At 30.2% G+C, this 14,659-nt stretch overlaps 3 protein-coding genes across 8 annotated transcripts; 1 reads left to right on the top strand and 2 right to left on the bottom strand.

Annotated features, from left to right (window-relative positions):
- Positions 1-211: 211 nt before the first annotated feature.
- LOC122538579 (galactokinase-like) lies at positions 212-14,510 on the top strand. 3 transcript variants are annotated; one of them, XM_043672789.1, is made up of 6 exons: positions 212-405; positions 12,768-12,954; positions 13,037-13,179; positions 13,253-13,550; positions 13,631-13,952; positions 14,029-14,510. In XM_043672789.1, the coding sequence occupies exons 2-6, from the start codon at positions 12,777-12,779 to the stop codon at positions 14,096-14,098; spliced, it is 1,011 nt and encodes a 336-aa protein (XP_043528724.1). In that variant the 5' UTR covers positions 212-405; positions 12,768-12,776; the 3' UTR covers positions 14,099-14,510. The 3 variants fall into 3 exon arrangements, with proteins under 3 accessions (XP_043528724.1, XP_043528725.1, XP_043528722.1); XM_043672790.1 differs by lacking the exon at positions 212-405 and adding an exon at positions 11,632-11,712; XM_043672787.1 differs by lacking the exon at positions 212-405 and adding an exon at positions 11,719-12,015.
- Positions 457-8,557, bottom strand: LOC122538576 ((E3-independent) E2 ubiquitin-conjugating enzyme UBE2O). 4 transcript variants are annotated; one of them, XR_006308881.1, is made up of 9 exons: positions 7,944-8,556; positions 7,494-7,667; positions 7,258-7,416; positions 6,545-7,201; positions 6,249-6,459; positions 5,980-6,163; positions 3,920-5,901; positions 997-3,843; positions 457-610 (listed from the first exon to the last, which is right to left on the bottom strand). XR_006308881.1 is itself a non-coding variant. In XM_043672782.1 (9 exons), the coding sequence occupies exons 1-8, from the start codon at positions 8,163-8,165 to the stop codon at positions 3,482-3,484; spliced, it is 3,951 nt and encodes a 1,316-aa protein (XP_043528717.1). In that variant the 5' UTR covers positions 8,166-8,556; the 3' UTR covers positions 740-1,417; positions 3,475-3,481. The 4 variants fall into 4 exon arrangements, 3 of the variants coding, with proteins under 3 accessions (XP_043528717.1, XP_043528716.1, XP_043528718.1); XM_043672782.1 differs by lacking the exon at positions 457-610 and having other exon boundaries at positions 740-1,417; positions 3,475-3,843; XM_043672781.1 differs by lacking the exon at positions 457-610 and having other exon boundaries at positions 2,161-3,307; positions 3,475-3,843.
- Positions 9,071-11,633, bottom strand: LOC122538578. The gene is made up of 9 exons (XM_043672786.1): positions 11,342-11,633; positions 10,780-10,966; positions 10,496-10,631; positions 10,207-10,424; positions 10,084-10,144; positions 9,863-9,991; positions 9,474-9,800; positions 9,319-9,401; positions 9,071-9,229 (listed from the first exon to the last, which is right to left on the bottom strand). Exons 1-9 carry the CDS (start codon positions 11,376-11,378, stop codon positions 9,103-9,105), a joined length of 1,305 nt encoding a protein of 434 aa, XP_043528721.1. The 5' UTR covers positions 11,379-11,633; the 3' UTR covers positions 9,071-9,102.
- Positions 14,511-14,659: the final 149 nt, after the last annotated feature.

Below are 14,659 nucleotides of genomic sequence, written 5' to 3'. Positions count from 1 at the left end.
TATCGTACACTGAGCAAGTATTAAACAAGTAATTTAATTATTCCAATATTAAATATTTAGTATCTCTTTATATCCACTTAAAATTTATTTAATTCCTTTCTGTGAACGTAGGTAAAAAAATTAAGAAAAGTAAATCATACATAATTATTTAAATAAGTATAAAAAACAACCTGGTTTAGATAATATAAATTTATCTAAGCATAATAACGTATGTACAAGTTTGTATAAAATACTTCATCCGAATTGTACACTACTGATTTAAGACGATTTAATATTAAAATTCAATTTTTTGCGTACTTGGCATTGAATAATCGCCTAAAAAAATGTGGAAATCCAGAATGTAGTTGGAATTTTACGGTTCGGAAATATAAAGCAAATTATCGGGAGTGCAGGTCGAAGATTCAGGTGAGTATGGGTAGGATCTATATGAAACAGAAAAGATTTATAGTCAGTTAATATTTTTTAATCGCACATGCTGATTTTTTATTAAATGAAAATCAAGGAAACCAAGTTACAAGTGACAACTCATTACATAATCGTTGTAATATTAGATCGGTCGATACCAACGAGAAAATATCCTCAATTAAGTATCAAATGAAATATCCTTTTCCTAATACACGAAAAAAATATAATTATTTCATTAAAAAAAATTTAATTATATAATATTTTATTTTAATTGGTCACTAATCCTTTGAAATATTTTTATTCGAATTAAATATATAAATATATTTTAAGTAACTTTTAAAATAGCTGCTACGTAAACTTACAAACTAATATCGTAAAATAAATCGATGGTTCAGTATGCTTTAATTAATGTTTCAAAGGATTATGCGAATCAATTAAAAAAGCAGCATTTAAAATGTTGGTATCGATATTTTGTATGCTGACTCAAATAATTAAATATATTGCATCTGTTTTTTTTCTCTTTTTTTCATATAACAGTTAAAGTAATTTACGGCGAAAATAAAGCTCTATGCAACTTACGAATATAATTACCATCATAATGTAAATAGAAATAGCTGGCACATATGCAAGGCTTTCCAAAACATCACGTTTCACGATAACAAGCTCTTCTCTGCCTTAAACGGCAATACTCGTATTGTTTCTTTCCCTCTTCGTCTAGTTTAACTATCATTTTTATTTAATACATTCTCTCTCTCTCTCTCTCTCTCTCTCTTTCTCTCCCTTTCTTTTTTTCCTAGAAACTGTAGTTTCCCTGGTATAATTGCGATTTTTTCCCTTTCATTTTTTTGTTTATGTATTCAGCACCATATGATTTCGAGGAAACCTTCGCGCAAGCACACGCTCTCTCTTTTTTTTTTTTTTTTACTTTTCTATCTCTGTACCCGCGTCGTGTGCACCCTGTTGGCGCAAGAATTCCAAAGTCGCCGCATTTTATGGCAATTGCTTGACGACACTGCAATATGGTCGAAGAATATCAAATCTGCTGATTTACCGCAGAAGAGATACACTTCGACATGTACAGTATTACGTGATCTTACGTCCATCATTAACACGCAAATTCTGTGCTACTATATGTATACTTGATACATATTCAACGAAAAGAACAAATCGTCCGATAATGGAAGGAACATGCAGATAAAACGTATATGATGTATACACGTTAAGTTGTTAATTTTTTTTCCAAAGCTGGCTACATTTCGGCGCGAGTGTGGAACATGAATTTGTGCATTAATGTTTTTCAAATCGCGCACATACTGTACATATCCGGTACCGTAAAAATTTCACAAATAATAAAAGAATAAGAGACGATCAATGCAATCTTAATTTGCATTTATATTCACAGATAATTAATAGGATTAGATATCATCTAGTAACACAAATTTTCACATTGTTTATTAACATATAAATATAAGGATATAAATAAAAGAAAAAATGCAATGTATAAATGTAACTTAGAAATGTATAAATGTTATAGAAAATAAGCTGTTTTTGAAAAGAAGTTTTAATGGAATTCTATTCTTTCAACAAAATAATATGACTATTATTATGCAAATGATTGTACATATATTTCCAAATTCTAATTTGAAAAAATAAGTAAAATGTAATAATACATAACAGTAAAACGAGCATATAATATATCAAGTAAAAAAAAAATAAAGACAGATGTTCTTAATATCGTTAATCGTTCTTCGATTATTTCGTTGCATGCAAATACACTTCTTCAGAATGCATAATCCAATTTCACATGTATTAAGTTTCATACTCTTAGTTGTACGCATTCATTTTATAATTTACAGAAACATTACTCTCCCGTAGTAAACAAGTACATCCTATACATTATACCGGAGAAGTGTAGAATTAAACAAAAAAAGAAAAATAAATACAAATAATACTGTAAAACGCTTGTGTTGCATTATAAGTACCCCGCAACTGTTCGTGATAATACTAAGTACTTATGACATGTCAAAACAAAAATGAAGAATATACAAAGATAATTTTTCTCTATAAATATAAATAATAATCATCGAGAATCAATGAGAATTGAAATGACTATAGATAATAGAATGTCTAATAATTTTCTATAATTTATATGCTACATTAGAAGGTCTATAACATTGGATATTAATTGTCATAGGTTTTTCATCTATGAATTCTTGTGCCTAAACTACAACCTATTTGCAATCAAAATCATGTCGTAATTTCATTTGAAATATTGTATTATTGGATGGCATAATGATTTTTAAGATACTTGGAGAATAATGAGAATTTTTATAAGGTCAGTGGCGTTATTACTCGAAGTGTACTCATTGAAATGCGTTTAGAATTAATAACTATTATTATCGTGTTCCTTAAACTCTATTGCGAAGTGTTTTCATGTTGGCTCAACGTATTGCTACCAGTTATTTTATTTCTTCATTTCAATTTTTATCACCTTTTATAAAGTGACAATATTTTCTCGATGATACAATATCGAGATTAGTTTCACCCTTCTTATTTCTTTCTTTTAATAATTCAGTCAAGTTATTACTGCGTCATCTATTTTCATTATAGAATTACAGAACTAAATGCATATATGGTATCCAGTGGCCAAATATTAATTTTATATCAGTAAATATTATAATATTATATATTATATATAATATATATATTTGTTTATTATTATATATTCTATATAACATCATAAATTAAGTCGTGTAATATGTCTCAGAAATTTACGAAATTGTATACAAGAACAAGATCTTATTTGCTCGTACGTGCCTATATGATCGTATTTATTACGTTACTATGTGGTTACTCTATAGTAACAAATATCTCTAGCTGCGGAGCAATGACAGCGGCGTTTCTGTTAAAAGTTATCGCTTGTTAGTAGTGGTGTTCATATTAATAAATAGATACCGCGAACATCATTGAACATATCTTTAATATATTGATAATAAATTAATTGAATGTATTACCGAATAATCGTGTATTTTTTACGAACTAAATTTTTAGGTTTAAACTTAGGTTTACCTTGTGGCTAGCTGATAGTATGATCCAATGTAGTTTTCTTCGTTTCACTCAGCGACGCAGAAGAAATACTCGAGGAAGATGAAACACGGTCTTTCGATAGACTATTTTTTGGAGTTAATTTGCAACTTCCTTCACTGTTCTTTTTTTTACTGTCGTATTCCACTGCATCACTGTCAGCAGTTTTACTTATTTCATGAGCTTCACTTTTCGTTTGTTCTTTGCTATTTTCCCAAGCATGTGCATCGTTGTTCCTTTCTATAATACCTTCTTTGATCAGTACTTCTTTGAATGTGGCTAAAGTTTTACGGAGTGTTATACAGAAACCTCTAGATGCTGGTATCAATGGAAATTCTGGTAAAATTTTATTATCTAGATAAAGGAAAAATTATAAAAATTATTAAGTTCATATTTTTACAGATTAATGAAAAGAAAAATTATAACATACCGACATCGGATATCTGTTTAAAAGTAGTAGGTGTTACTGGAGATAACGGATGTTGATTATTATGCTGTTCAGAAATTTCCATCCATAACTCTAAACGTTGTAATAATTTTTTTGCATGCCTCTTGAAATGTTCAATAATAATATCTTTAAATACAGGCGGTGGATGTTGTAATAATTTAGTTTGTGCTTGAACTAATTTCAGTACGACCATTTCATTGTACATTCTTGAATTTTCTTTTCCTTGTTGAGAACCCTTTTGTTTATCAAAACCAGCTTCATTAAAATATGGTTCGGGTACAAGAATAAGGCCTTGGATTGAGACTATAACTTGCAACAGAGTTGAAGAACTTGTCCATACTTCCGTTCCTCGACCAGACCACGTTCCGAGTAAACTTACACATACTTTACCATCCTCGTATAGATTCGGATTCAACCTATCATTACAGTAAGAAATATAATGGCAAAGTGGCGGAGCAGCAGGATAATCGGCAGACAATTGAAAATCAAAAAGAAAAAGACCATCTTCGTATGGTGTTTTCTCAGGTCCACGAAACATTACGGAATATAAATCTATTCTATCTTCAAATCCTTTTACCCATATACCGGGTGGAAGTGAACTCTTCAAGAGTTTTAATTCCTTGGAAACAGTTCTGAAAAAGTTTGTAGGATCTGTAGGTTGAAACATTGTTAATTTAAATTTATGACTATCTGGAGCTGTCTCTTCTATAGAAAATCCTTCTCCTTCTGCGTATATTGGCGGTGGAATTTCTATAGAATATTCTGATGGTTCCTGTAATAATTCTATACGTTTTTCTTCTTCTTTCTTTTGTTTTTTCAAAGGTGACGATCCTTTCTCGGCATCAGACAATGACATCTTCGATAATCCAAATCGTCTAGAAACTTCTGCATGCGCCAGTACAAGTTGCGCTTTTATTAAAGTACACAATTTAACGCAAACTTGAGAACTAGCTACGTGAGAACTTGTTATGTGCATCTGAGTTTTGGAAGTTTTATTCATTTCTGGTTTTTCTATTGAACGATCAGGTACGTTATTCACATCTTCGCTAAGCAGAAATTCCCCGCTTGACTCGCTAGAACCAGATTCTTTTTTCGAATTTTCTGCAGAATACAATCCAGAATCTTCAGGATTAGGATTAACATTAATAAATAAACGATCAATTGATTCTTCACCTTTTACGTTTTGTTTATTGGCAACTTCGTCGTTTTTATCATCAACGGGTTCTGTCATATCTGTCACAGTGGTAATGATCTTTTCACAAGGATTACTTCCTGATTGTACGTTGCTGGAATTTTCTATATTGTTCTTTTCTACATTTTCTTCTGATCCATCGGATTTTTGTGTAAACAATCTTGTTACTTGATCTGCCATACGTTGTGCTACGTTTGCACGGCCACGTTCTCGGACTCTTTCCAAAAGTCCTTGAAAATGACACTCATGGAAGAAAGAGGTACCCATAAGTTTATCCATGTATCGACAATCTTTATAAACTTCTAATAATTTTCTCATAACTTCGGTTGTCTGAAGTGAGGGATTTTGAGTGAAAATCTCTTCGAGTCTAGACATTGCAATACGAGCTTTCTCAATGTGTGCGGCTAGTTTTGGCTTTATATTTTCTAATTCTGTTTGTTCTGTACCATCGGTATCAGCGATAAACCAGTCTTCCAATTCCGTTTCCCATGACGCGTCAGAGGATACATCGTCCCAGAGTTCGCCTTCATCACTATCATATTCACCTACTTTATACAAATCTTGAGGCCAACACATACTTACATGTCCATCAACCCACCACACTTTAACTCGTCCTTCTGGATAATTATCTAACACTTGACCAGCAGTACAACCAGAGTCTTCTCCTTCAAAATTAGCTATTCGAATTACCAATGTACCTGGTCTATATTGAAAGTCTGGATGATCTTTTAAATCGTATACACTGACTTCACGTTCTTCTAGCAAAGTTGGTCTAACAAATATTTATCGAGTTTAATATATTCTTTTAATAGACATCATTGGTTACGACTAAAAATATAAACATACTTACTGTGGACTTTGACTAGAAGTATACGTTTTAAACCACTTTATTTTAGCTGTTCTACCTTGGTGATCAACACTTTGAACTACACCATACATTCTAGATTCTTCCTTTTGATCAACTACAAAATCACCTGGGAAGAATTCTTTATCGTCTAAGTGATGAATTGGATAAAGTTGCGTAGATGGAATACCTTAAAATAGAAATAGAAATTATACAAATTTCACGTTACAGAAACGTAATATATAAAAGCTAAAATAATTATTTATAAAATTTACCAAATTCTACCGAACCATCTTGCCATACAACATTAGCTTTTGTACTCGTAGATAATGTTTCTACAACAATTTTAGTTCCTGGAATTAACGGAACTGGTGGAACTTTTTTCTTTGCTTTGCATAACTTTTTCTTCTTCAGTACCTTTGTCATTAAAGCTGGGCTTTTTTTCTTTTTACCCATAGATGACATACTGGAACATCCACTAGATATCTGCAAATATAATAAAATGAAATATTACTGTCTTACGGTTATCATTAATTGGATAATAATTTAAAATTTCAATAGAAAATCTTACTGAAGCACTATCACTCTGTGATCCAGTATCTTCTGTATCCCAATCATCTGAACTCTCAGTATTTTGGTTTTGTACTGGAGGCATTAGAGTATTATTGCTTGTCATATTTTGTAAATTGTTAATGTTATTATGAGCATTCTCCTCTAATGTTTGGTGTTCATTAACCTTATCTTTGTCCTTCTCCTTTTTCTTATCTTCAGCTGGTTTCGTTACACTGATATTTGGACGTGTTTTCTTTGGGCTATGCTTAGGAACTTGAAAAATATCTCTTTGTTGTTTTCTCCATTGTTCTCGTGTAATGACATTTTCATCACTTTTAATTACATAGAAATTTCGATCTCCCACTTGTACAGTAGATGGTTCAAAAACATTCAATAATTTTAATTTCTTTAAATTCTCTCCTTCAACTACGAATTTTGGTTGAGCTTGATCTGACCAAGCGCCATCCTTTGAATATGCTCTACACTGCCAATGCACACCCACCCAATCCGTTTCTACCTTTTCTACAATTACTTTCGTTAGTTTCTGTGGTTTAGATTTCCTCTTTGCTTTCATTTCTTTTGTACATGTAATCCATTGTGCATCTTCTAGGCAGTGAACTGGTCCCCACAAACTTTGACCAGGATAAAATTCAGAAGAATGAGGAAAATCATTATCCTAAAAAACGTTCATTGTAGTTTCAATCAAATAATTATTCTGGCTTTAACTCTTACATTGTCACGTCTCTCTTCTAATTGCCCTACGACACGAGAATCCGTTTCATTTATAACACAACGAGATCCATCGGGTGTAGTGAGCCACAACTTAAAATTTGCCATTTTTATACCACCGACCCATGAATCCATGCAAACAGCTATGTCCGTTGCAAATTCCTATAAACATAAACTATTAATCATCGTATATAAGTTAGCTTGACAAGCACAACAATCATAAACATATAATTACATACTTCCAAAGGAACTAAATCTTCACTCCTAATATTCGTAAGCACTTGCTTAGTACCAATCACTTGAACACAAGCAGTAAGCTCAATATCCCTACAGTATCCTCTCTGGGTATCCTTCCCTTTGATCATTCGACGTACAACATCCCCTGGCATAAGCGTTCTGTCTGCTAAATGTACCTACAAGTAAAGAAATAAATTTTCAAAAAAAAAAAACTTGCTCATCCTCGCAGTGGTAAACGGTAACAGTCATTCACGTCGGACGTGAATTCAAATTTAAATTTAACATTCAGTTGCAGATATCGTTGAGATGACAGGTGTCGCTTTTCGCGAAATTAAAAACAAATACAACAAAAGGGAAAAAAGTAACGTGATAAAACGTTAAGAATCAGCGTTAACGTGCGGCCTGCTACTTTTAAGGCGATGTCCTATCGTGTTATCAGACGAATTAAATACCTTCTTCGAGCTGACCAGTTCCTCGACACCGGAGGGATGCCAGACCACGCGAATTTCGCCCTTTTTCCTTTTCGGACTCTCCTCGCTGTCAGAACTCTCGTCGGACAAATCCTGATCGTCATTTTCCATAACGATCCCGAACACAATGTTGCCTTTCTTGTCCACGCGATAGACGACATCCTCGTAAAAGTACTGACACTCTACGCCAAAGTTCGTAGCCATCTTTCCTCTAATCCACTGAATAACTCGCTCCCTGCCGACGACGGCTGACAGAAGGTTACACGGCGCAACGGTTACGGCGCACGTCGCAAGCAAGGAACTTGGCTCCGACCCCGAATCCGACCCCAACCCCGACACTTAAAAACTACCGATTTTAGATGCCTCTTAACTGTTCTCGCCGATTCGAGATGCTATCGACTCCCTTCAAATCGAGACTTGCCCCCAATCGTTCTCACAATCGTCATTTCGAAGCATCTGTCAAAATGCACGATCTTTCATCCGCTATATGCTTTGCGAAAGTATAACATATTCGGAGAGTACAAGTTACAGTGTGGCTACAAGTACGAAATATGTGTACGTATGACATGTATGCGCATATATGTTTAGTTAGTAAATTTATCTTGTTTGAAAACGCTTCATACGCGATTTAAAACATGTATATATATGTATATATCATTTGAAATAAGAAAGAGCAGTAGTACCTCCGACACGTGTAAAAAAAAAAAATTCGGTACATAACGGTATCTATACCAAATTAAAATGTGCATAGATTTTTTCGATGAATTTATTCGATTTTTAATATATGTACAGGATTGATTGTTAGATAAATGTGTATATTTATCGTCTATGGTTTTTAAATATCTAAACTATGGTAAAGAGCAACTTATTTAATTGAATAAATATAATTGCATTATATGCACGCGAGTCATTTTATTTTAGCAAATAAAACAATCAACCTTATTTACTTTATTTATTTTTTAAGGAAACTATTTTGTTTTAACGTGATTGGATCAACTTTTATTAAGAATGTTCTAAGGAATAAAACAAATAAAGAGTACAAATAATTCGCTTGGAGCTGACTAGATATGTGAATAGAAATGTTTTAGGAACATATTACATAAAATTCGTTTTCATTGTCATGGAATAATTTTATAGAAAATTAAACTGCGAAATGAGTGCGTTGGAATCCTTGACCCAAACTTTGCAATATCGTTTGTACTTCGCTCTCATTCTCGTGATAAAAGATGTATGCATCAAATTTTGTAGCTACATTGCAATTAGTATCTCTGTAAAATAAATTAAAAGCATATTGTTATTGTTAATTATTGTTACTTATACATATTAGCACAAAAATATATGTAAGATATTGTCTTACCCTGCAATAAATGCAAAATAATTTGGAATGTTTCCAGTACGACCACAAGATGAGATTTCCATGTAACTCTGTTTACATATTACCTAAATATTTAAATCGAATGTATTGTTATGGCATTATAATCTTGTGTATAATGAAAATTTGTATTTACATACTGTATCATCTAAGTCCTGAGTCACTCTAATTCCTAGTTCTAAACATTCAAATTTCACAGGCACTGATTTCATTTCTTCTGATTTTAGTATTTGCAAAATTGCCCTTTCTATTTGTTTAACATCGCCTTTTGTACCAACATATATTGAACCACAATATTTCACAGAAAATCCAGCATTTAGTTGATTTTCTGGCTTGATCATTTCAATTTTTTCATCATCCATTTCGGAATTGAATCTTTTTAAGATTTTTTTCAACCCCTCAATGCCTGAGCTTTTTATAAGATGAACAATTGGTGCATATAACTCGCAGGTCTTTTTATTGCGATGCTGAAAACGCATAATGCGCTGGTATTGTGTTCTTTAATATTATACTATTTTAATGAACTTACTTTGATTACATATAAAGACACAGGCAGACCCATAGTTTTTCTCATAAATTTACGTAACTGTCCTTTGGTATTTGATGTTATAGCATTTCCATTTATTTCATCTAATATATCTCCAATTTCAACTTTATCCTAATAAAAGTAAAAATCAAAAGACAATTAGAATCTTCAATGAATTTGCTATATATTTATGCAGAAATTAAAAAAATATATATATGTATTACATCCTCTGCAGCTACAGAGTTTTTATCCAAATTAATAATTAAAGCCCTTCCTTTGGTAAAACTGTAACGATACAAAATGTTATTCGTAATCAATATCTATCTTTGCCAATGCAAATTTCTTACCATACAGAAATACCTAAATTTTTACATGGTACTAATTCTAAGGCCAAACATTCTGGTAATTGCCAAGTCTCATCCAAAAAACTACAATTTCGTAAATCTAATTTAAAATTTAATTTACTGCTTTGCAATAATACTGATAAAAATATCTCTCCAAGAATATTATCTCCCAGAATACTGTTTCTATCATAATAATCAGTAGCCATTAATGGTGTTCTGACCTGCAAAGTACCACAAAAAATTAAAAATTAACACATGTTATTTTAAGATATAAAATACAATTTATACATACTAGCATTTCAACTGGCATATGAAGGCACTTTCGCATCAAACATGTTTTAATTAAAAGCCTAAGACGTCCAGTAGGTGTATATACTTTTGAATTTTGTTTGACTTGTTCAACTACCAAAGAGTAAGTACAAGAGGAACTAAAATATTATTAATGTTTTAACATAATAAAATATTAAAACAGTAAGACATTAAAGATTTATGAATGTAAATAATTTTGCTTTCTTAAAGTATAATAATAAGAAGAGAATTAAGCAATTTATAAGAAGTTATACGTTCTTTGCAAACCTAAAATGTTTTTCTGCGATTTCTTCCATCCAATACCAAGCATCAGGTAATTTTGGAAAACTTATAGGATTTAAACGCATCAGTATACCTTTTTGAAAACATTTTTCTAAACTTTTGAAAAAGAAAAGCAGATCTTCATTTTCTTCATCAATCCCGATGTTACTTTCAGTTAATTTTCTTGTCCACCCTGAAATTATTTTCGTTTCTTAATGTTTTATTTATCATGTAATATCATGTTGTCTTGTTCAGTGATATACAAAATCTATAATATAAGGATAAAAATATGGTATATTTTTTATGATTTATTAAGCTTTTATTAAGTTTTTACATTTTATTTAAATTTCATTCATACTTTTATTTATTAAAATAGAAAATAATAACAATGTTCTTTGAAAATTAATTCAATAATTTTATAAATTTCGTAAATGTTTAAAAATTTTAAAACGAGGATATGAAATTTGGATAAATGACAAGATTTGTACAAAAATACATTGTACAATAATCCTGTTACTAAAGTGATTTTCTAACCTATAAAAATGTTACTTGAATGTTGCTCAATTACCTTTCAATTCTTTAATGAGAGGATTTGAGACCGTCATTGCATTATTAATTCAGATTATTGTCAAATATCGGCAATTAGTTTACTACGTAAACTTAGATGTAAATTAGAAATTCTTAACGATCAAAAGAAATGTCATTTTGATCGTATATTATTGTTTTAACAATATGAAAGCATGCTTCTCATACATACATCAAACGTCACTTTACTGATTCTACTGCATTTGTGATGCGCATGTTGTATGCACATACACGTGAAATGATAGCATTGCATTGACGATAAAACGTGCGTTCACACGTACATGACTGCACACATAAAGAACGCTGATTGATAACGTGTATTAATATCAATTTTATTCATTCGAAGTATATCAAGTACGTTCGTATCTTTACTGAGCTGCGGATTACATGAATTGAAATTTTTTACTGCTAGTTTTTAGAGTTCATTGTATCTATTTTTTTACAATTTTTATACATTTTGTACGTGTGTTAAGTGACATTGTATAACTGGAAAAAATGGCTACAATTGTGCTCAATGTGAATGAAATTAAATCGAAAGCTTTAGATGCTTTTGTGAATAAATTTGGAGAGAATGCGAATATTTGTGTATGCGCACCCGGTCGCGTGAATTTAATCGGGGAGCATACTGATTACAACGAAGGTTTCGTTTTACCGATGGTAAAATTTTGGACGTTTTTATATTTCGTAATACAACTGAATTATTATCAATAAAATTATCAATTTCAGATTAAACCGGGTTATTATACGAATATTCATATTTAGTATAATAAGAATAATTAAATCCTAATGAAAATAATTCTAATTACAAATTATTTAAGTCCATTTTTTGTTAACGTATTACATTTAAAAATTTAGTCAGCATCAGCAACAAAAAATTTGTACTTGTTTTAATAAATAAATTTAATAAAAAAAGAAAATAAACTTTTCAATAGGATAAATTTTTGAAATTTGCAACAGATTTATTTTGTGAATTGTCGAGGAAAATTTTTAATTACAACGATACATTAATCATTCTTATCTCGTTAATTCTTATCATATTATTATCGTATAATCTTTTGTAACTTTGTACTGATACGAGTTACCGAATTTTTTACGAAATACATTCCGTTATAATACATGTGTGTATAATTTTCACAATAACTGAATATGAGAAATAAATTATTAAAAATTATTAATTTTAATAATTTTCATATAGAATTTATTAATTTTATAATATACATTAGTTTGAATTTTCGAAATTTATTTATATATAATTTTTCAAAATTTTTTTATTTTCATTTAAAATCACGTTTAAAATTGTTATATTGAAAGTTTAATTTATTACTAAATAAAATATGTAATTATTAAATTATTTAAAATATTATTATGAATACTGTTGATTCAGTACATAACATTTTTAAAATTTTTAGGCATTACCTATGATTACACTCATTGTTGGAAAGCGTAATAATTTGGAAAAATGTAATATTGTATCTCTCAGTGAGGTAGTTAATTCTGAAAATTATGTTGAATTTGAAGTTAGCTCTCGTAAGAATATAAAACCAGGAGAACCAAAATGGGCTAATTATGTTAAAGGATGTATCGCAAATTTTACTTGTTAGTTTACTTATTATTTGAATTTTTAGCAAATGTAATAAAACATGTATATTGTATAGTTTATTTAAAATGTTAATTTTAGGTGATGTGCCATCTTTTAATGCTGTGATTGTATCCTCTGTACCAGTTGGTGCTGGTTTAAGTAGTTCAGCTGCATTAGAAGTTGCTACTTACACATTTTTGGAAGCGTTAACTGGTGTAAAATCAGAAAAACCAGAGGATAAAGTATAATGACATGATATATTGTATTAATTTCAATTTTATTAAAGTAGAAAGGTATAAAGGACATATTTTTCAGGCTTTAGCATGTCAACGTGCTGAACATGATTTTGCTGGAGTTCCATGTGGTATTATGGATCAATTTATTTCTGTAATGGGCAAAGAAGGCCATGCTCTTCTTCTCGATTGCAGAGATCTTAGTATTAAACAAATACCTATATCACAAATAAACGATTATGTTTTTTTAATTACTAATTCTAATGCTCCTCACAAATTAAGTTCAAGTGCATATTGTAAACGTAGAGACTGTTGCTATGAAGCTGCAAAAAGATTAAATAAAGGAAGTTTACGTGAAGTATCTATGAGTGATATTCAAGGTAGGAAAAGAAACACAACTACATTAAAAAGCAAAATTATTTATGTAATAATTACTTTTTACAATGTACTTTATTTCTAGTTTTAAAATCACAAAATGTACCTGAAGAAATGATAAAACGAACTCGTCATGTAATCACAGAAATTCAAAGAACAATCGAAGCTGTAGATGCTCTTCAAAAAGGAGATTTTAATAAATTTGGACAGTTAATGAACGAAAGTCACGATTCTTTGAAAAATGATTATGAAGTTTCTTCTATTGAGTTAGATACTTTGGTAGCAGCAGCAAGAGAGATAAATGGTGTCTTAGGAAGTCGTTTAACTGGTGCTGGTTTTGGAGGATGTACAGTAACCTTATTGAAAAAAGATGTAATTGATGAAACAATTAATCACATAAAAGCCAAGTTAGATCTTTTCTTAAATGTTTCTATAACTCTTTTTAGTTTGATAACAATGTTTATGAACATTGTTTTATTACAGGTATTCTGGAAATGCAACATTTTATATAGCAACTCCTGCAATGGGTGCAAGAATTTTGGATATAAATTAAGTAATGTAATAACGGAAAGTAAATTATCTAATTTTAATCATATTATTAAAATAATTAAACAAAATTTATAATTTACTTTCATAGCTATATTAAAGAAATTTGTTTAATTTTTTAAAAATGTTATATTGTTAGAGAAATATATATATCTATTAGTAACATTTCATTGAAATTTTAATTTTTATGATATATATATATATATATCTGAGACTTAAAATAACGAGCTTGAAATATTTAGAGAAAGAGTTTAAAGCTAAGACTTTTTGAAATACTATGAAATATGCGTATTAAATATAATAAGATGTTATTTTTAAATAGCACATACAATAATACGTTTGTATAAAAAGTCATGTAAAATACTATTGACAGTGTACATGGATTGATGTCAATATATTCATTTATCTTTTTATATACATATATAATCCTATTTATATATTTATAATCCTAGTATATGTAACGAAATAGTGTAATGTTTCATATATTCACATATTCCTATAATATTTAGCATTTACACGTCGAATTTGTCGAGTTTTACCAAACATATAAATACGCTTTTCGCAAGTA

Source organism: Frieseomelitta varia, unplaced genomic scaffold (assembly GCF_011392965.1).
Source record: "Frieseomelitta varia isolate USP_RPSP 00005682 unplaced genomic scaffold, Fvar_1.2 scaffold_168, whole genome shotgun sequence".
NCBI lineage: Eukaryota > Metazoa > Arthropoda > Insecta > Hymenoptera > Apidae > Frieseomelitta > Frieseomelitta varia.
Note: the sequence above shows the minus strand (reverse complement) of the source record. Positions and strands in the feature narration are given on the sequence as shown.